The following is a 21,857-nucleotide window of genomic DNA, read 5'->3' as shown; positions in this document are numbered from 1 at the left end:
ATGAATACATACTAAAAATTATAATGGTAACCCACGCTGAATAAATTAGCAAGAAGAGGATTAGGGCTTACTACATGAATAGATATTTTCAGTCATAACAATTAACCCACCTTCCCAAACAACAGCCTCAGGTACCCTCTGATAACTAGCATCTGGGTTATTCCTCAAGCCAGCTCATCACGACTCCTAGAAATTAGCTTAAATCTTGCAACAACACAAAGTGAGAGTGGTGTAGGAAAGAGTACCAGGTGAATCTGATGCTTAGGGAAGTAGCAACAATTTTTGCATAAGGCAAGGGAAGCTAGCAGCATCTTCCCCTTCCTGTGCTTTTCTGCTTCTTCCCTTTAGGGCTTCTCAGAATTGACAAGGTCTGTCCATTTAGGATGGAGATGCTTATTCACAGGGCGCTCTGCTTCAAACATTGCTAGGCTTCATTCCTAAAAATACAGGACCAGCACTCACTACTCCAATATCCCATGTACAACTGTCTCTAGAAACAGGATGGTGAACAAACATCTGTGAACTCAAGCCAGGAGATTAAAAGCTCAAGCCAAAAAGATTAAAATATCTCTAGGAGACACAACACAGAAGCCAAAAATACAACTGCAATGTAAGAGGACTCAAGCCAGGCATACACCTCACAATTTCACTAGAATTCTTCCTGGGCAAAGCAAATAAGGTCACATGTGTTAATAGAAGAATCCCTTGGTCTTGGAGTACAAATTCACAGCTCTTGGGCTCTCCTCATCTGCAGAATCACCCAGCTTGCTCTCAGACAGTTGGGAACCAGGTTCTTGCAGCTCAGAGCCCAGAAGCTAATGGCAGCACAAACTCCTGAACCTCAAGCAAATTATCAACCCCAAACTGGAGAAAAGCATGGAGGGGAAAGCGGGTGCTTTGGCTCAAGTGTAAAGCTCTCCTCTTGAGCTGACAAGCTCAGGAACGTTGCTTGCAGGCCCAGAGATCAAGCCCCACCAATGACTGAAAAAAAAAACAAAACCAGAAAAAGAAACCCGTGGAGGATAGACTCCAGCAGCAATCCCACAGTTCCTACCTGACATCAGTTCCAAAGCTTGAGATTCCTTCAAGTTACAGCTCCCAAGGTCCACTGCACAGAGCTATGCGCCTGCCTCCTGGCTCCCACCTATGGAAGGCCGAACTTTACTTCCAGCAGTAAGGCAAAGGGAAAGAATCCAGAATGGGTTGACTTAAAACGCCCAACAGGGCGGGGAGACGCATGCCCAAAAGGATCTCTGCGCCACTTCCGCCCTCCAAAAACAAAAACTCAGGACTTTCAAACCAAAAGCCCTCCACGGAGACTACAATTCCCATAATGCTCGGCGCCACCTTGCTTCACCTCTTGTCAGAAGAGTGCTTGGATGCATTGGGACTTTTCTCTCCCTGCTGTGGGAGCTAAGGTGAGTTTCTTCTTCAAAACCACTGTTTCCTTTGTGAAATATTGTAAGACCAACCAGAAAATGGATAGATATGGGGAGAATTGGATGCATTGACTTTTTGGTACTTAGTTCTAATAATGAAATTGTGGTTATGAGACTGTGTTTCTCATTCCTTTCTTTTTGTTGTATGCCTGTGTTCTGCTGAGTGTAAATTATATCTCTGTTCTGCTTTACATTGTTTAATACCTCCCCTCTCATCTTACAAACGTACTCATAGACACTGAACTTCTAAAGGGTCATTCTCCATTAGTGTAATGTACACACTGGCATAAAATAAGAAGATGGTTATGTGGATATGCATGATAATCCTTGTGTTGATTTGGATTTTGCAAAATCAAACAATTAATTTTCCAGAAAATCCCCAATTCTATCTATTAAATGAAAGTGTGTTTTTGGCCGTTTCTGAATTTTGCTTTTCATTTAAGGGTTTTATGTTTTTTCTTTTTCTGTTGGTCCTGAGGCTTCAACTCCGAGCTTGGTCACTGTCTGTGAGCATTTGCTGTGCTCTACTTGGATTTCCTTTCATAATTTCTTCAGGTAACTAGTGAAAAATTTCCTCACAGGGATTCTTAAGAGCATGGCACATTTCCCTGATTTTCCTACAAAGAGAGTGGTTTGGGGGTCAGAATGAATGCAGATGAGTAGAAGAGTGAAGTTTAGGCTAGGCTATGTTGATGTGAATCTTAATCATTTACAAAGCAGTCTGCTTTTGTCTTCTCATTTTGCATGTCAAAATCTCTTTAGAATTCTTACCTCTTCTCTGATCCTAAAACTTCCTCTCAGTAGCTTTAGGCTACATATCTAGGGGACCTCTGACTTGTCTTCTCAGATCTTATCCATTAAGCTGTGGAATAAATCTTTGCCTTCTGCCACAGTCTGTACAGAGCACAAGCAAGATTTCTGTGGGCCAACGGGATAATAATTAAGGAGACAGAGAGATGGCTGATGGCACAATTCTGCTATATTTCTCAAATGCTTGTGTAATATTGGTCTACGCCCACTGTGCCAAAAAGTGCAAACAGCACACACCTTTCCTCATTCTACTTCAATCTATCTTTTCCACCAAAGCCTCCCTTCACTTAAAGCCCCAGGCCAAACAGCTAGAACACATACTTCCTCAAACCAAGAAAGGACAAGGACTTCCAACCTTGAAGGTGGGATTCAATGGCCCTGAAGCCTTTGCTCACAGTTTGCCTGCTCCTGGCAGGCACCCCAGGGTCTGCAACAGTCTCCCTCTCTCATAATCAGAGATCCTATACTTGTCTCTTCAATATTTATTGTGATTTTTGGTGATCCTTTACATACAATATAATTGAGATGGTTTGGATTGGAAAGTTTCATGCCTGGTTTTGGTCTCCAGTGTATAGGTTTTCTATATCTCTTTTTGGACCTGAATTATTCCTCATGAAAATGAAAATCAAAGGGCATATTTGGATTTATAAACTTCAACTTAAAAGCACCTCTAATTATATAAAGAAAAATTAATTTCATTCAAAAAAATTAAATTGCTGAGGGGCAAGGAGAAAAGGATCAGAAGGAATTGGAGTACTTCTAAGACTTCGTGTGAAGTGTAGTTTTCATTGTTCAAGCCTGTATTTCTGATGCATTTACTTATATTTTTATCCTTTTTTTTCTTGGTCGGTCGTGGCACTTGTACTCTGAACCTGGGAACCATCTCTGAGCTCAAGTGCTCTACCATGTGAGCCACAACACACTTCTGGATTTCTAGTGGTCACTGGAGATAAGGGTCTCACACATGTTGTTGGCCAGGCTGACTTGGAACTGGGATCCTCATGTTTCAGCCTATTGAACAGTGAGGATTACAGACATGAGGAACCAGCACCCAACTTACATTTCTTGTGTTTTATGTCCCAACCCTGGGTCTTGAACTCAGTGCATGGACACTGTCATTGAACTTCTTTTGCTCAAGACTATCATCCTACTACTAGAGCCACAATTCCACATTTTGTGTTCCTGTGTATGTGGTTTTGAGGACTTGAACCAGGGCTTCATGCATGCTAGGTAAGCAAACTACCACTGGTGGTTGACAGCCACAACCCCAGCAGTGCTCCAGAAGAAAAAGGGGATGATAATGGAAGAGACAGAGACCAGGCCAATGATGAATCTCTCTTTATTTCAGCAATATCCTTAGGTATAGACACTTTCTATATCTGTCCAGTTCTTGCATCACATTGTTCTAGGACTCAATGTGGCAACAACTGCAGATCATATGCAGCCTTCCTCATTCTAGTTCAACCTTTGTCCACCAAACTCCTACAGGTAAGGCCCCAGGCCAAGAAGCTAAAAGGAACACTCCCTCCTATGAAAATGGCAAGTACTTACAGCCCTGAAGGTTGCAGTCCATGGTTGTGGAGCTTTTGCTCACACCTTGACAGTCCTGGCACCTCTGAGTCTGCAACAAGTCCTCCTTTTTATTTTGTAAATTGAGCAAGTGTCTATCAGACTGAGCCTGGAAAATGCAGCAGATCCTACATCTCAGGAAGAATGGAAGAAAAAGGAATACCAAAACAAGAAACAGGAAAATGCCTAATAAATGGAAAAAGGATTGCTATTTCCCACGTTGTATCCCTGTATATAATGGAGAACTGATGCAGCTAAGTCTGCAGGGTGTGATACCTATAGAGTGGATTGACCAATATCAGATATCTGACCCAGAAGCTGCCTAATGTCTAAGCTTAATTTATCAAAGGAAGGCTGGGAAGATGGCTCAGTGGTAGAATCCTTGCCTTGCATGCATGAGGTCCTGAGTTCAATTCCTCTGCACCCCATAAGCAAAAAGAAAAAAGCAAGAAGTGGCGCTGTTGCTCAAGTGGTAGCCTGCTAGCCTTGAGGTGAAGAGCTGAAGGAGAGTGCCCAGGGCCAGAGTTTAGCCATATGACCAGATCCCCAAAACAAAAAATTATCAAAGGGCCAGATTCCTCAAATATGTCACTGGATATTGGCCCATATCATATTGAGGGATAACACAGACGTACTAACCATTAGCATGTCACGTCATTTTGGGGGGGGGGTCTGTTCATGGGGCCTGATCTCTGGGTCTGGGCGCTATCCCTCAGCTCTTCAGCTCAAGGCTAGCACTCTACCACTTGAGCCACAGCACTACTTCTGGCTTTTTTATTTTTGTTTGTATGGTGCTGAAGAATCGAACCCAGGGCCTCATGCATGCAAGGCAGGCGCTCTACCACTGAGCCATCTTCCCAGCCCCTGTCACATCATTTTTAACTGGGTCTTTAGCATGTCTACTTGATTATCAATATACATCATTGCTGTTTCCAAATCATAAAACATAACACAAACTTATCTAAGCCCACCTGCATCCCAGGGCACCAGAAACATATCAAGCCAAACTATTAACATGTTGTGTTATATATATGGTTTGGATAAGGTTCTCAGCAGACCTAGTAGCACTACCAAGAACATTTAGGGTAGCAAAAATGCTGGCAACCAATATTCCCCAAAATCTGCAGCAGTGGCTAAGAGCCCTCTAAACCTCAATAGCAAACAGAGACCCAAACTTATTATACCATAATGGTTATATCAACTGAACAAGCAACATAAGTTAAGGTGATTGCATAGTAATCTCAGAGTATTTATGCAGTTAGTGAGAACACAATTGTTCCTGCTAGAGGCATCAAAAACCACCCCATCCTTGAAAACCATACCCAGGCCAACTACCAGCATGTATGGATACATAACACAACCTTGCACAGTAAATGAAACAGGACAGGTCTCTGATACAGAGGTATGAAATAGAGAGAGGCATTAGTCCAAATGACCTCAGCAGCAGCCAGTTGCAGACGTCAGGGTGAGCTTGCCGAAACAGGCTGACAAACATGGGGGCCAACAAGGTACCACTGATCACTGCTCACTCCTTGAGCCCAGTTGTACAGTGCATATTGGGAGACTTCCACCACCACAACAGTAGACAAGATGTGAAATCCACAGGCTCTCGATAATCCACATCCCTTCCATGGGGGTGGATCATCACAACCACAGGAATCTCTGGGCATAGTGGAACCCATGAGGGGTGCAACACATCTCCTGCCAAAGGCAATCTAGAAGTGTTATGCATGAGCTCCATGTTTTCCATTCATTCACCTTTTCGTCCAGAGGATGTCAGAGCCATAATCTATCCCTGAATACTGTACCATACTTGTACTTTCTAGTTCAGCATCTAGAACAGTCAATCATTGAGATGAATGAAGGAAGAGGATATAATATTTGTATAACAAATAATGAGACTTACTCTGTGAGCATTGAACAATTCAAAAATAATGTAGGAAGTAAATTCTATATCTACTAGTACAATGAACATAATACTTAGAAATGAATGTTTGAAAAATGTACCCTTGAACAGTGAAAACTATGTAACACAGCTAGTCTAGGAAGCAGCCATTTATACCTGATCCTTTTCTCCTTGCCTCTCAGAAACTTACTTTTTACTTTTACAGAAAGGAAGAATTATTTTTCCTTCATATTTTATATGTGCTCCAAAGTTGATGTCTATATAGCCAAATGTGCCTCATGATCTCCATTTTCATGAGGAATAGATCAGGTCTACTAAAAGAGGCATGGAGAACCCACACACTGGAGGACTGAATATCAGGCATGAATATTTCCTACAAAATCCTTCCCAATCATGATGTGTGGAAAGAATCATCAACAATCACAACAAATCCTTAAGAGAAAAGCATAGGATGTCTGATATGAGGGAGGGAGGCAAAAGGTTTATTCCACAGTGTAATGGATACAGTTGGGAAAACAAGTCTGAGGACCCGCAGCTGGCAGAAACTTCTAGGATCAGAGAACAGTTAGAAAATCAAAACAACAGGATATGCAAAACAGAAAAGTAAAAACAGACTGGTTTGGGTCAAGTTATCAAGCTTCACATGAACAAACACCTACCCTGAACTCTATCTCCACCCACATTCACCCTGATCACTCTAGACAACCATTTCTGAAAGAGTCTTGGAGGAGGAGTACCATTTTCTAAGAAACCCCTGGGAGGAAACTTTTCACTAGTTTCCTGAAGCAATTAATAAAGAAAGGCAAGTAGAGCATAGCAAATGCTCACAGACAGTACCCATGCTCTGAGTTCAAGCCACAGGACCAACAAAAAAAGGAGGGAAAAAATATTAAAGGAAGGGCAAATTTCATATGCAAATAACCAAAAACTCCTTAAAATTTCATAGAGAGAAGGTGGTAGTTTCTGGAAAAATAATGGGTAGAGTTTGACCAATCTATTTAATTCTAAGATTATAAAGTATGTCTACCTTAAAATTCTGCTATTTTATTCATTAATATATGTATATATATAATATGTATTATATATAATATATATATATTATATATATTAGAGATGGGGGAAATGATCCCAGAATCAGTCAGCTCAGTGTATGTAAATACCTGATCTTGTGGCTTGAACTCTGGGCCTTAGCTGTATCGGTGAGCTGTTCTGCTGAAGGTGAGCTCTACACCACCTGAACCACAAGGCCACTTCTGTATTTTTGGTGGTTAATTGGCGAGAAAGCTCATGAATGTTCTTGTCCGAGTTGACTTTGGACCGGCATTCTCAGATCTCAGCATCCTTAGTACATAGTATTACAGGCATGAGCTACTGGCACCCAGCTGCAAATACCTTTTTAAAGTGAGAGGGGAGATATTCAAATTTTTAAGGCAAAACAGTGACCTAATTTATATTCAGAGGAACATACTTTTGAACAAAAACAAAATCAATAACCATGGAGTCTCATAACCTCAATTACAAAAATAAAACTAAGAATTAAAAAGCCACATTATCTAATGATCCTAATACATTTCTTTGTTTTGGTTGATTTCACAATGTTTTAGGAGGTAAACTGATTTTTCAAGAAGAAACTCACCTTAGTTCCCGCACCTGGGAGAGAAAGGTCCCCATGCATCCATGCACACTTAAGACCAAGTGTCTGGTGCCAGTCCAAACCCTGGAACAAGCCCACTTCCTTTAGTTGAATGCATCGTGTTATGGGAATTGTAGTTCTATTGAGGCACAGATCCTTTGAAAGAGTGGAGGGAGGCCAGGGTAAGGCGCTTGAACCTACTTGGCCACTGTTGGTCTTTTTAGTTTGTAAATTCAAGTTTCTTTCCTTTTGCCTTGCTGCTGGAAGTGCTCTGAAGTAGAGCTTTGCATTCCATAGTGAGAGCCAAAAGGAAGAAGCCCAGTGTCTCTTCTTCAGAGGAACTTGGGAGCTGTAACTTGAAGCAATCTGAGTCGCCAGCCAAAGTCTGCCCTTACCATCTTTCCCCAGTCTGAGGTTGATGATATTTTTTGTCTAATGGAATTGTGCTGCCATTAGTACTTGTTCCTGCAGGTGCAAGAGACTGGCTGAGAATCCTCTGGTTCTCTAGACAAGGAGAGTCTAGAGACTGAACCTAGAGATTCTGGTACTCACCCATGTTGCTTTATAAAGTTGGTTTTCGAAATTTGAAGCCAATGAATGGTAAACATTCCTTGAATATGTCTTATATAAACATAGTGATCTTCTTTTCACCCTCTGCACTTACTATGGTGTTTGACACTTTCAAAATGGGCCTGGCACAGATATACTCCAATTATTGTGTCTGTTCTTGACAAAGTATAATTTCTCCATTAATATAATTAGTCTATTTTACATCACTTAAAATGAGAGAGACTGGCTGGGCAGGTGGTTCAGCGGTAGAGTGCTTGCTTTGCATGAATGAGACCCTGAGTTTGATTCCTCAGAACCACAGAAGCAGGAAAAGCTGTCAGTGCACTGTGGCTCAAGTAGTAGAGTGCTAGCTTTGAGTTTAGGAGCTGAGGAACAGTTCCCAGGCTCAGAGATCAGGCCCCACAACCAACACAAAAGGAGAGAGAGAGAGAGAGAGAGAGAGAGAGAGAGAGAGAGAGAGAGAGAGAGAGAGAGAGAGAGAGAGAGAGAGACTACCTATCTATTTATTCCAATTTAATTGTTAAAATATAATTTGAATACAATACAGTGACCTTGATATGTGTGTGCTTTTCCTGATACTTGAACTCAAGGTCTGGAAAATGACCATGAAATTATTTGGTTCAATGATAATGTTGTACCACTTAAGCCACACCTCCCCTTCCAGCTACTTGCTATTTTATTGGAGATAAGTCTTTCAGACATTCTTTTACCAATGGCTTCATTTTGTGATCCTTGTACGGATCCATCATGTGCATCCCAGGGGACCACAAGCAGGCACAGGAGAAAGATTATTATAAGGTTTACTAGAAGGACCATATTTCCCAGGAGAGGGAGCACATGCATGTGTCTGTCTTCAGGTAGTAACAGGAGCTGGGGACAGGAAGTTAGGCAGGTACATGCTCAGGTAGGTGTGGGTAGAGGGAGGGAGTGGTCACCAGTATGGAGGGAACTCTGGGTCTGGGAAGAGCTCAAGTCTTGGTGGAGCTGAGGAGCAAAGATGGGGATAATATTAACTTTCCTCAGATCTCAGCCTTCTGAGAAGCTAAGATTACAGCCATTAGACATGAGAGCCCAGTTACAACGTCCTCTTTTAAATTCAGATTATATTCTAATAAAATGAGATGAAATAGAAAACTTGACAATTTTAAGGCAGATTGTTCAGTTTCTAATGTGGATGAGGACAGTCCAAATCCCAAAACACACAGAAAATATCCCACTTTGAAATTTGTAACAATCCTCATCTTAAGTATTGTGAATGTGAACACTTACGCTATGATAAATTAACTTTAAGTTTTTCTCTTCTTTTTTTCGTTCTAGTTGTGAGGCCTGAACTCTGGGCCTGTGTGCTGTCCCTCAGTTCTTCAGCTCAAAGCTAGCCCTCTACTACTTGAGACACAGTACCACTTCCAGCTTTTTCTTTTTGCTTATGTGGTGCTGAGGTATCTAACGCAGGGCCTCAGGCATGCAAGACAAGCACTTTACCACTGAGCCACCTTCCCAGCTCCACTTTAATTTTTCAAAGAAAGAAAATATTCTTATGATGTAGAAAAACCCAGTCCTAATGTGCAAACACTGCCTTTAAAAGATTCATATTGTGTTTCCTATCAAAAACAACCTCACTGAAGTAAACAGAATAAATTTTCGCATTTTGTAAATGTCACTGCAAAGTTCATGTATTTTATATTAACAATTACTATTGTGGGTAAATGGGAAAAAAAACTGAATGCTGGATAATAGAATTTCCTGTGTCCTCAACCAACAAGTCTAAGCAAAAGCACATAGCTATATAAGTTGTGTTTTTTTTTTTTTTTTTGCATTTTATGGATCTACATTTTGGGGTGTATTTTCTGTTAATAGTGTTTAGTAACACATAAGGCTTTACTCTTCTCTGGATTTGTCATTTCTGGATACTTTAATGTTCTACTTGATTCAGGAATGTTTCTTCTCCCAAAAGAAGGCTTTATGCTTTTCCAGCCCACCTATCATGGTCTGACCAGGAACTTGTAAGGTAAAATCATACAGGTTCTTTTCTGAGTCTCTCATTTGTCTTCTCTCCTAGCCATGGTTCCAGAATCTTTATTCATTGTCAACAGCAAGTAAGAATGAAAGGATCTCTGATGAGATTCTTTTATTTCTCACTGTTTGACATTCCATTTTATGAACCTAAGGGTGTCCAAGATTGAAGAACAGGAAAAAAAAGATTCAGCTTCAGGAACATGTTTCTAAAAAAGCTAAAGATGCCTTGGACATTTAGCAGATTATCAAAATTTGCCTTCTAAGTTAAGAGCAGATTTGCTTTAGTTTTTTTCTCATTTTTGAATGTGAGGAAAAAGTTGTCCCACTTGTTATGTGATTCAATGACACCTAGGAGGTAACTTCTCATGGAAGGTAAAGGTTGGCTAGAAACTGGTCAGACATCACATCCTCATACACAACATTAGCCTATCCTAATGAAGTTTTACTGGATTTGATGAAATAGTGTGTTCAAACATAACTTTGATTGCTGTACTGGCCTGAGTGTGTTATAAGTACTTCAATTGTCTCTGTAAATACTCATGGACTGCTTTGTGGTATTTGTCTTTCTTGAAACTTAGGCTGTATTTTTGATGGTATTTATAGAAATCTCTGTTTTTCTCTAAGGTATGTACAAGTGTAGAAGTGCTGGACCATATTTCTATGTAATTCTATATTAAGTTCTTTTTAGGACTCTTTTTGCCATCTTTGATACTTTTACATACCTGAGAGAAATGCATCAAGGTTCATATTGTTGTCACAACTTTCCTAGCTTTTGTTGGAGTTTGGAAGGATTTTTGGTGTTTTGTTTAAAACTATGGCCATACTAACATGTGGAAAATAGTTATTTTATTGTAATTTTTCTTTGGATTATTCTCATGACCATTGATACTACTTTTATATTTTAATCAGCTATTTGTGTATGTCCAGTTTAGAAAAGTCTCTTCAATCTTTTTCCTATTTTAAAATTAGATTTTGTTGTGTGGGGGTTACTTGTAGGATTTTCTTTATATTTTCTAATACAGATTTGTTAGGAATCTATTTAAAGACATATGCAAATATTTTCTCCTACCATGCTTTTGCTTCTTTGTTGATAGTTCTTTTCATTATACAAGATTTTGATTATGTTCACTTAATCTTGTTTGTTTTTTTGTTTGGTTTTGTATTTATTTTTTAATTTTTACTTATGATTTATTTTCTTGTCTTTGTTTTGTTTTCTTTTTTTGGTCAGTTCTGGGGCCTGAACTCTGAGCCTGGGTGCTATCCCTCAGCTATTTAGCTCAGGGCTAGCACTCTACTACTTAAGCCACAGCACCCACTTTGGACTTTTTCTACTTATGTGGTGCTGAGTAATGGAACCCAGGGCCTCATGAATTTGAGGCGAGCATTCTACCACTGAGTCACCTTCCCAACCCTTATTCATTAATTTATTTACTGTCAGTCATGGGGCTTGAAATCTGGGTCTGAGCTTGTGCCTCAGTCCATCAGTTCAAGCCTAGCACTCTACCACTTGGGCCACTGCACCACTTCTGGCTCTCTGGTGTTTCATTGGAGATAAGATTTCACAGGTTTTCCTGCCCAGGCTGGCTTTGAACCATGATCCTCAGATCTGACTCTCCTGAGTAGTTAGGATTACAGGTGTGAGCCACCAGAGCCTGTCATTTGTTTGTTTGTCTCTTTGTTGCATGAGTCACTTTTGGTGTCTTATTTAAGATTTACTGTCAAATCTAATGCCATAAGGCTTTCTTCCTCTCCTGTCTTCTCCTCCTCCTTTCCCTTTCCCTCTTTTTCCTTTCTCTCCACTACTCTCTTGTCTCCTCTTCTTCCATCTTTTTCCTGACCTTTGGCTTCCCTTCTCTCCCTCCTCCACTCATTTTCTTTTCTCTTTATGTCTGAGATGAAGACTTGCCAGTTTTCACAAAAATTAGGTTTCTAATTTAGAAACACATGTAATACACATACCTCAGACTCCACCATAACTTTCTAGAGCTGCTATTGGAGCTTGAACTCCAGGTCTCATCTCACAGTCAGTCAGCTTCCTCACTCACTGTTGGCACTATCTCTTGAGCCTTTCCTCTAACCTGTTCATTAGCTGCTTAATTTGAGTTGTCTATCTAGGCTGGCTTCCAGACCTCAGTTTCCTCCTTAATAGTTAGGGTAAAATGACAGTCTTGAGCCAGAAGTGATTGTCTTGTTTTTTTTTTATTACCTCAACATTTAACATTAACACTTAATTGGATACTACAATGAAAGGATTATTGTTACTGGTTTATGTAGAGTTAATATTCAACCTAAACTGAAATAGTTTATATTGCAAATTGAGTGCTGTGTTAGATTTCTAAAAATTGTAACTGTTCTTCTAAGTGTGGTAGATTTTCATTACCAAGCAAATCGTTTATGCTGGAGGTAATTTTTTTTTTTTTTTTTTTTTTTTTTTTTTTTTTTTTTTTTTGTCGGTCGTGGGGCTTGAACTCTGGGCCTGGGCGCTGTCCCTCAGCTCTTCAGCTCAAGGCGAGCGCTCTACCACTTGAGCTACAGCGCCACTTCCGGTTTTCTGGTGGTTTATTGGAGATAGGAGTCTCACGGTCTCTCCTGCCCGGGCTGGCTTTGAACCGCGATCCTCAGATCTCAGCCTCCTGAGTAGCTAGGATTACAGGCGTGAGCCACCAGCGCCCGGCATGGAGGTAATTTTTTATTATTAATGTAATTTAATATTATTGTGGAGATGGTGCATACAGAAATTAATAAATTCTTTTCACAAAGTATCTTCCATTCCTTCACTCTCTCCCAATCCCTCCCTCCTGTCTCTACTCATGAGTTGAATACTGTATTCTAATGACCCTAATTCTCATGGCTAAGTGGTATAGTGCTTGCATCGCATGAATGAGGAGCTAGGTTCTATTCCTTAGGTCCACATACACAGAAAAAGCCAGAAGTAGTGCTATGGCTCAAGTGGTAGAGTGCTACCCTTAAGCAAAAGCAACTCAGGGACAGCACCTGAGCCCTAAGATCAAGCACACGGACCTGCACAACAAAAAGTCTGCACATTTAAATTAGTCAATGCTTCCCTTGCAATCTAAAAGATATTACTTTCAATCACTTTAGATCACTTTCAACAGTATTTTCGTCCTTTCCAATGAGTGCAGGGGCCACACACACAACAAACCTTATGCCTCTGCTGTCACTTATAAACTAGCTGTTGTACAACAGTAAGAATCAACAGATACATTTCTGCTCTTATTATTTTGAACATAATGGGATTTGTAAGATTAGGTAAAAATTTGTGAAGTAAACCCTTTCTTTTCACTTATTTGTTGTGATTCTAATGGATATATCTTGTTGTACACTCAAGTCCCACACTTGTCATTTGAGTTCTCTCTGAACTACTTTTCAATTTGTTTTCTTATTAGGATATACACATACACACACATGCTCAAGAATTTTTCCGAGGTCATCTAACAATTGTTTTATTACCAATTCTTCTTATCCACAAGGAATTGTATCATCTACCTAGGACAAGACTATTACATTAGGACACTGACTTCTCTTACATGTCTCTGTGTCAACAGTCACGCTGCAGGAAACACCTGCACACCTTGGCCCATGGTGCAGGTGCCATGCTGTGCTAGTGGTGGACTGATAGGGAGCACATACCCTGATCTGGGCTTCTCAATCTTGTCCCCTGGGGCTTGCATGGTTTGCTGTTGCGTAAAGATTTTGGCACTGCCCTCCTCTCCTCAGCTGGCTCCTTACCAAACTTTTCTTTTCTGTACCTTCCATTTGGAGTTCTGGCATAGCCCATGAGCCCAACCAACTTCCACCACACCAGATGAAGTCTCTCTACAACAGAACTTCATACAAGGGTGTAAGTGATCCAGAAAAATGAAAGAGAATTTTAAAAGAACTTCTCAATTCATTGAGGGAACAGAAAAAATGTACACTTTATGTTAAGCTAATTTGGGGAGGAAAAATGACCTAGAGCTGGACAAACATAAAGATATAAGTGCTCAAAGTAAAGCAAGGGGGCCTTGGGCGGTCCCTGAGGGTCTAGTGAAAATCCTATGATAGCCTTGTGCAGTACCCACTGTGCTCAGTATCCCAGCTTCTTTCCTTTCCAGTCACTCTTAGGTGCATCAATCCAGGTTAACCTGAGGAAGAAACAAGGGTTCACCTAACATCTTGTTCTCTCATTGGGATCAAGATTGAGTGGGAATTGGAGGTTCTTGGTTAAATAATGAGATCTCTGGAGAGCAAACTCTTCAGGGTCCTGACTTTGAATCATATTAACTGCCCCTGCTGATGATATCAGAATATTCTCTAAAATAAATATTACTTTATTTGTATACTTTATCCAGTAACATTCACTGAATGGCTATTGAAAATAATCTAATTTAGAACTGAAATCTTCATACAAAAGCAATTCTCTTCTAAAGCCTCATTTTGAAAATGGCTACAGGATGAACCATGTGGCAGGACCCTTGACATTCTGAAAACTTATGTAACTTAAACCACTCTTAGTGATTGTGTCTAGGGTGAATACGTAACTGTCATAGTTCACCACTTCTCTACTGAGGACATAGCTTTTAGAATGAGCGAGAATAAATATCCTCTCATTCACCCCTGGGAGTGGCTTTGAAATAAAGTGCAATCAGAAAGGGAAAAACAACAAAAATGCTTAAACGCATCTCAGCTTAAACACAGCTCAGACTGAAAAGAGTTTTTCTCTTACATCTATGTGCACACAGCACAAGATCACAGTCTTCTCGTTCAAATATATTGGTATTGGGGGACTTTAAATCATCACTACTTGACTTCTTCTTTTCTTATGATACTGTTTCAAGTATACTGAAATATTTGGCCACATTTTATATGTTAAGATCTCTCTTTGAAGGTCTCATTCCGCACTTTACAGATGTGGACCACTTTGTCCTGCATAGAAACTTGAAACTCTACAAAGACTTATGAACTAGACAGAAACATAAAGGAATGTGCATGTGGATTCACATGACAAAAGATTCGAGACAATCTATCATTACCCTGGCTTATAAGACATTTCAATATCAACTTCAATGGAGGACAATGACTATAACTTATGGAGGACTTTTGGCTTATACAGGAATGGTAATTTTTCTGCAGGAGGGCCAAAGAACCCATTTTACAAAATATCTTCCCTGGCCTTCGAGTTCTTTCTACTCAGGGCCTGGGTACTCTCCCTGAGCTTTGGTAATAATGGAAAAAAATGTTGCCAGTCTATCAACTTGATTCACAGCACTACTTGTGGGAAATTTGGTGATAATTGGCCAAAACACTCTCACAGCAATTCCAAACTAGTTTACCTTTGAATTGTGCTCTTTAAACCTCATACTCTTGAGCAACTAAGAATTCAGATGTGAAGCACCAGTGCCCAGTTAGATCAGGAGATCTTAATTACTTGATCCAAGCAGGACTCATGGTGTCCACATAACAGGATATAAAATTCAAAACATCATCTAGCCATATGCAAAAGTCCTTTTGCAATCACTTGGTAAACGACTGTTTACCTATCATTCTGTAAACCACATCCAAATTCTTCCACTAAATATTTCGAAGAATGTATTGTTTACATGCATCTTATTATTGGTCCTCAGGTTGAATTCAGGGGCCAAAATTTGTGAGACTTCCTTTACCTTCTATACCAGATGCCCTTTTGTATCACTGATTTTTCACCTTAGGGTCTTGCTTCTCTGCCTGGACCTTTCGACACACTAATTTTATAATTACATATCACAAGTAAAAAAAATGTAGGCACATATAACCAGATCTATGCTTTTATTGGCTACCATTTTCATGAAGCTTTTGCATGGTATGGCCTACAACTACTATCTAATTTCTGCTTCCTGATTAGCTAAGATTCCACACATGAGGGACTGTAATTGCTCATTTTTAATTGCTGGTCTTAAATTAAAAGAAGGAAAGGGTACTTTACCAATCCATTGAGCATTAAGTCCCTTAAATTCTGAGTTCAAGCAAAGTGTTGGCCAAATGATAATAACAAAATAATAAAAAAAATGAATAAAATAGGTTATCATAAGACAAACTTTGAATGAAAGTGGTTATATTGGTTCATAATTTGAGCTATATAACAGGCCAAGTTAGGACTTCAGTCTGTGAACCATCCCTTCTCAGAAAGCATCCATTTGTAAACATGGGAGAATGAGCTATTTCCAAATGGATGGATGGATGGAGTGTGTGTGTGTGTCTATGTGTGTGTGTGTGTGTGTGTGTGTGTGTGTGTGTATGCATGTGTTTGTGTGTGTGTGTGGTGCAAGTAGGAAGGCAAAGGGCATAGGTGCCTCCCAATCCCCCTATTTTTTTAGTAGGCATCTGTGGATAAGCAGAATGGTGAACAGTGTGATGGAACAACTACCTAAATCTTGCAATGTGAACTCCAATCTCTTTATCTTGTAAAATGGAATCATAGGCAGGATTTAAGGATTCTTTTTTTTATAGTGAAAATACCATAAAGAGCAGTTATTATTTTTGAACAATTGAAATAAATACTGAAATTGTTGAAGCCAAAGGAAGCCAGAGCTGAAGCACTGAAGGAAACCTCCTGTTCCCAAAGAGATATTTCTTCAGGACAGCCCACAAGGCTCATGCTTTGATTCCTAGCTTTTATGGAGGCCAAGATGAGAGAATCTCTTTTGAAGCCAGCTCTGCCTGGCTTCAACTCAGTTCCTGAGTTGAACAGCTCATACTGGCACAAAAACATTTCTTCATGAAAGTGTGAAAGTAGAGCTCTTCATGTAACCAAACAGCTCTGGACATATCTAGAATGACTGGCTTATATAGGATCTGGAATCTGGGTCTTGGTTTACTAATTAAGAACTTTCTGATGTAACAGACATTTTTTTCTAAATGCCTCCAGGATATCTTTAATTACATAACTATACAGTGGATCTATCTAGGCTCTAGAAATTCTAACATTAGGTCAACCTTTGTGTTTCTGTAAAAGAAGACAGTATATTTGTTGGAAGCCACATTTTGGAAGATGGAATACTGGAGTCTTTATGACACAGCTAGCAGTCTGCAAGCAGCCTGTTGTAACAAAGAATTGTAGTGCGCAAATACACTTAGACAGCTTGGAAACAGGACAGAAAGGAAAAAAAAAGAATAAAAACTACACCAAGAAAACAATCAGCACCAAGAGAGTGCTGAATTAGCACACTATGATAATCAGAGACAAGCCAGGAGACAGGACACAGGACATGATCACAGAGACATGTGGCATGGTATCTGGTGCCGCTGCTGGTACAGCCTAAATAGGGCCTAAGCAGGAGGCAGGTCCACAGGAAATTCCTAGTCCCAGGCACTGAACTATTAGATTGAGTATCATATCAGCCAAATGCCCATGCCTGCTTCCAGGGATCCAGCCACACCCATCAGTTGGGAGACAAGTATTGGATGGGGCATTTCCTTTCCCCTGCATGAAGACAAGGTGTCAGACCCCAAGATCTACTATGTGGCCAATAGGGCACCAGCCACACCTGACCAACTTACTTGATATTACTGAATTGTTAAATCAATTTATAAAATGTTACATCATCTTTATCATTTTGTAAACAGTTCCAGAATTTGCTTTTTGTAAAAGCCATTTTTCTTGAGCCCCACCTCTGAAAGAATAATTCTCACATTCACCAAAATTTAAACATTCCTCCTTTGAATAGTTTATTTCTTCCTTCTTCTTAATTCCTTCCCTTCCTCTTTCCCTCTCTCCCTTCCCCTCCTTCCTTCCTTCCTCTCAGGGCCTAGAAGTGATGCAGTAGCTCAAGTGGAACATGTTTTTTTTAATTAAATTCAATTTTTTTGAGATTGATCAATATCTTTTTGTGCTTGATTATTTCCCCTAATGTCATATCTGCATTGGTCCTCTATGAGATAAAACAGGCGGGACACATCATTAACACTGGTGTATTATTATAGCTCACTAAGCAGAACAGCTAAATGGGAAAAGAGTGAATCAATCACAAGTTGCTCATCACCAGTGATTAAAGAAAAGAGCAAGCACTGAAGACACTTTGGGGTTCTCCCCCAAGGCAAAATGCAAAGACTCTTGTCTTTATTTATCCACCATATTTTTTATTTGATCCTTTTTTGGGGGGGAGGTGGGGTCCGGTTGTGAGGCCTAAATTCTGGGCCTGGGCACTGTCCCTCAGATCTTCAACTCAAGGCTAGTGCTCTACTGCTTGAGACACCGCGCCACTTCCAGCTTTTTTCTTTTTGCTGATGTGGTGGAGAGGAATCGAACCCAGGGGCTCATGCATGCAATGCAAGCACTCTACCACTAAGCAGGTTCCCAGCCCTCCACCATATTTTAAAATATATATTTTATTGTACATATACTGTATAGATTGGTTATACCATTATATGAGTTAGGTCTTGAATACATTTCCTATTGAGCATTGTTCCCCCTCCAAGAAAGACTTTACTACTATGTATGTACTGCAATAAGGACTAATATCTTCCATTAGCTCTTCCATTCAAAAACTGAACTGGAATAAGTAAGTCATCTGTAATATAAGGCATGGATCACACATACAGATGGAGACTTAAGGGAGGAGTAGAAAAATGGTTGTTCTCATGTTCTTGCCTCCTATCATAACACTCTTCACTAATCTATTGTTCCCCTAACCATGTTGGAGATGATCTCAATCCAGTCCCGAAAGGACAGAGCTCATATTTCTAAGAGTTTATCGAATTACCCTGAGACACCATTCCTTAGTATAAAAGACACAAGTTAATTACTTCAATCTCTGAATTACTTGTCCAGACTGGTTGTTTCAACATGCTTTGGATAATATTGAAGGACACCATCCCCACTCATCACGATGAGAGAATGAGAAATGTTGGCTCAAAGAGAGCTGAAGAGTGAAGAATGGTTTCCCATCACACCTAGCTTACCTCTGCCATGAAGGATTTCTCTGTATAATTTACAGAGGTTTTCTGTCAATGATTTTCCTACATTGGGCTTCTTCCCTGGGTGAATGTTCTAATACTTGCTAAAGGTTGGCTTCCAGTTGAGAGACTTCCTCTCATGTATATTTTCACAGAGATTCTGTCATGTGTCCAGGTCTCTGATACCTGTACAGATGTGACTTCTGGCAAAATGTTTTCTATACTCATAATTTTCTTCCTGTCTATGTTTTCACATAAGCTGAGGATTAATTCTGATTGAAAGTCATTTCACATATGTTCTATGCACTACTTTCTTTTCTCCTATGTCAGTTCTCTGATGAACATGAGGTATTCCTTTCTGATCAAAAGATTTCCACATTTGAGGCTGCAATGCTTGGTCAGAAATGTATGCATTATCCTGCCCATGTAATTGTACCCCCTCTGTACAGTATGTTCTCAAATAAAATAAAATTAAAAAAAGATTTCCACATTTGTAATATTTTTAAGATTACTCTGCTGTGTGTTTCCTAAGAACTTTGATCCATGAATACTTGGTAAAGGACTTTCCACATTTGTTACATTTGTATTTTCTCGTCTGTGTCTGTTCTCTGATGCAAACTGAGTTAGGACTTTTTCTTCAAAACCTTTCCATTTATTTTTCCTACATACGATTTCTCTCCTCTTTGTGAGGGTATGTGTATGTCTGTGTGTTTGGTATGTTCTGTGATGAACCCTGAGCTGTGTCTTCTAGTTGGAGGACTCCACATCTGCTATACCATAAGGTCTCTATCCTGTGTTGGTTCTGTCTTGCAATTTCAATTTTCTTACAGATCAAAGACTTCCCCCATTTGGTACAATCCTAAGTTAGTTCCTTTGTGTGAATCAACTTATCTGTATTAAGCTGTGACCTCCAGGTCTTTCCACACTTGTTGCATTCATAAGGTTTCTCTCCTTGTGTTCTGTGATGGATGTTAAGGTGTGCCTTCCAGGTAAATGATTTTCCATGTCTCCTACATACATAACATTTCTCTCTGGTGGGTTTTTTTCTGATGGACAGAAAGGTATAAGTTCTGGGTGAAAGACTTTCCAACATAGGTTACATTCATAAAATTTCTCTCCTGTGTGTGCTCTCTGGTGGACAGTAAGGTGTAGCTTCTGGCTAAGACTTTTCACACATATGACATTCATAAGGTTTCTTTCCTGTGTGTCTTTTCTGATGGACAGTGAGGTTTGACTTCCAGGTGATAGACTTTGCACACATGTTACATGCATAAGGTTTCTCTCTTGTGTGTGTTGTCTGGTGGCCAGTAAGGTATGACTTCTTGGTGAAAAACTTTCCACACATGTTACATTCATGAGGTTTCTCTCCAGTGTGTTCTCTGATGACTAGTAAGCTTTGATTTCTGGGTGAAAGACTTTCCACACATATTACATTCATAAGGTTTCTCTCCTGTGTGTGTTTTCTGGTGGCTAGTAAGATATGCCTGCAGGAGAAAGACTTTCCACAAATGTTACATTCAAATGGTTTCTCTTTTGTGTGTGTTCTCTGGTTAACAGTAAGCTTTGATTTCTGGATGAAAGACTTTCCACAAACGTTACATTCAAAAGGTTTCTTTTCTGTGCGTGTTATCTGATGGACAGTGAGAGTTGACTTCCAGGTGAAGGACTTTCCACACAAGTTACATTCATAAATTTTCTCTCCTGTGTGTTCTCTGGTAGCTAGTAAGATATGCCTTGCATGTGAATGATTTTCCACAAATATTACATTCAAAAGTTTTCTCTTTTGTGTGTGTTCTCTGGTGGATAGTAAGCTTTGATTTCTTGGTGAACGACTTTCCACACACATTACATTCATAAGGTTTCTCGCTAGTATGTGTTCTCTGGTGGACAGTAAGCTTTGATTTCTGGGTGAAACACTTTCCACACACATTACATTCATAAGTTTTCTCTCTAGTATGTGTTTTCTGGTGGACAGCAAGGTATTCCTTTCTGGCAAAAGACTTTCCACACACCTTACATTCATAAGGTTTCTCTCCTGTGTGTATTCTCTGGTGGACAGTGAGGTTTGACTTCCAGGTGAAAGACTTTCCACACAAGTTACATTCAAAAGCTTTCTTTCCTGTGTGTGTTATCTGATGGACAGTGAGACTTGACTTCCAGATGAAGGACATTCCACACAGGTTACATTCATAAGGTTTCTCTCTAGTATGTGTTCTCTGGTGGGCAGAAAGGTTTGCCTTTTTGGCGAAAGACTTTCCACACACGTAACATTCATGAGGGTTCTCTCCTGTGTGTGTTCTCTGGTGCTTAAGGAGATATGTCTTGCAGGTGAAAGACTTTCCACAAATGTTACATTCAAAACGATTCTTTTTTGTGTGTATTCTCTGGTGAACAGTAAGCTTTGATTGTGGGAAGAAAGACTTTCCACACACGATACATTCATAAGGTTTCTTTCCAGTATGTGTTATCTGATGGACAGTGAGATTTGACTTCCAGGTGAAGGACTTTCCACACAAGTTACATTCATAAATTTTCTCTCCTGTGTGTGTTCTCTGGTGTCTAGTAAGATATGCCTTGCAGGTGAAAGGCTTTCCGCAAATGTTACATTCAAAAGCTTTCACTTTTGTGTGTGTTCTCTGGTGGCTAGTAAGCTTTGATTTCTTGGTGATACACTTTCCACACAGGTTACATTCATAAGGTTTCTTTTTAGTATGTGTTCTCTGGTGGACAGTAAGGTATGACTTCTTGGGGAAAGACTTTCCACACACGTTACATTCGTAAGTTTTCTCTGTAGTATGTGTTCTCTGGTGGACAGTAAGGTTTGATTTCTGGTTGAAAGACTTTCTATACATGTTATATTCATAAGATTTCTTTCCTATATGTGTTCTCTGAGTGACAACAGGGTGTGTCTTCTCAGAGAAAGACCTTTCACATTGTTTATATTCTTCAATTACAGAAGACACATGAGGATTATATGCAGCAC

General features: G+C 39.8%; 3 protein-coding genes across 3 annotated transcripts in view; 1 reads left to right on the top strand and 2 right to left on the bottom strand.

The window, feature by feature from the left end:
* LOC138831371 (zinc finger protein 585A-like) overlaps positions 1–21,857 on the top strand; it is a 386,491-nt gene that overhangs the window by 133,914 nt on the left and 230,720 nt on the right. The gene's annotated exons all lie outside the window — the stretch shown is intronic.
* The window catches only part of LOC138831357 (zinc finger protein 157-like), an 87,957-nt gene that overhangs the window by 45,434 nt on the left and 20,666 nt on the right, over positions 1–21,857 (bottom strand). The window lies entirely within an intron of this gene.
* LOC138831388 (zinc finger protein 585A-like) overlaps positions 20,560–21,857 on the bottom strand; it is a 144,511-nt gene continuing 143,213 nt past the window's right edge. The window contains exon 22 of the mRNA XM_070028499.1: positions 20,560–21,762. Within this exon, the coding sequence (XP_069884600.1) occupies positions 20,560–21,762 (1,203 nt within the window). The remainder of the gene's footprint in view (positions 21,763–21,857) is intronic.

The sequence above is a fragment of the Dipodomys merriami genome, unplaced genomic scaffold, assembly GCF_024711535.1.
Source record: "Dipodomys merriami isolate MVZ:Mamm:240054 unplaced genomic scaffold, mDipMer1.0.p SCAF_194, whole genome shotgun sequence".
Classification (NCBI taxonomy): Eukaryota; Metazoa; Chordata; class Mammalia; order Rodentia; family Heteromyidae; genus Dipodomys; species Dipodomys merriami.
The sequence above is the reverse complement of the archived record's forward strand: the minus strand, read 5'-3'. Positions and strand labels throughout refer to the sequence as shown.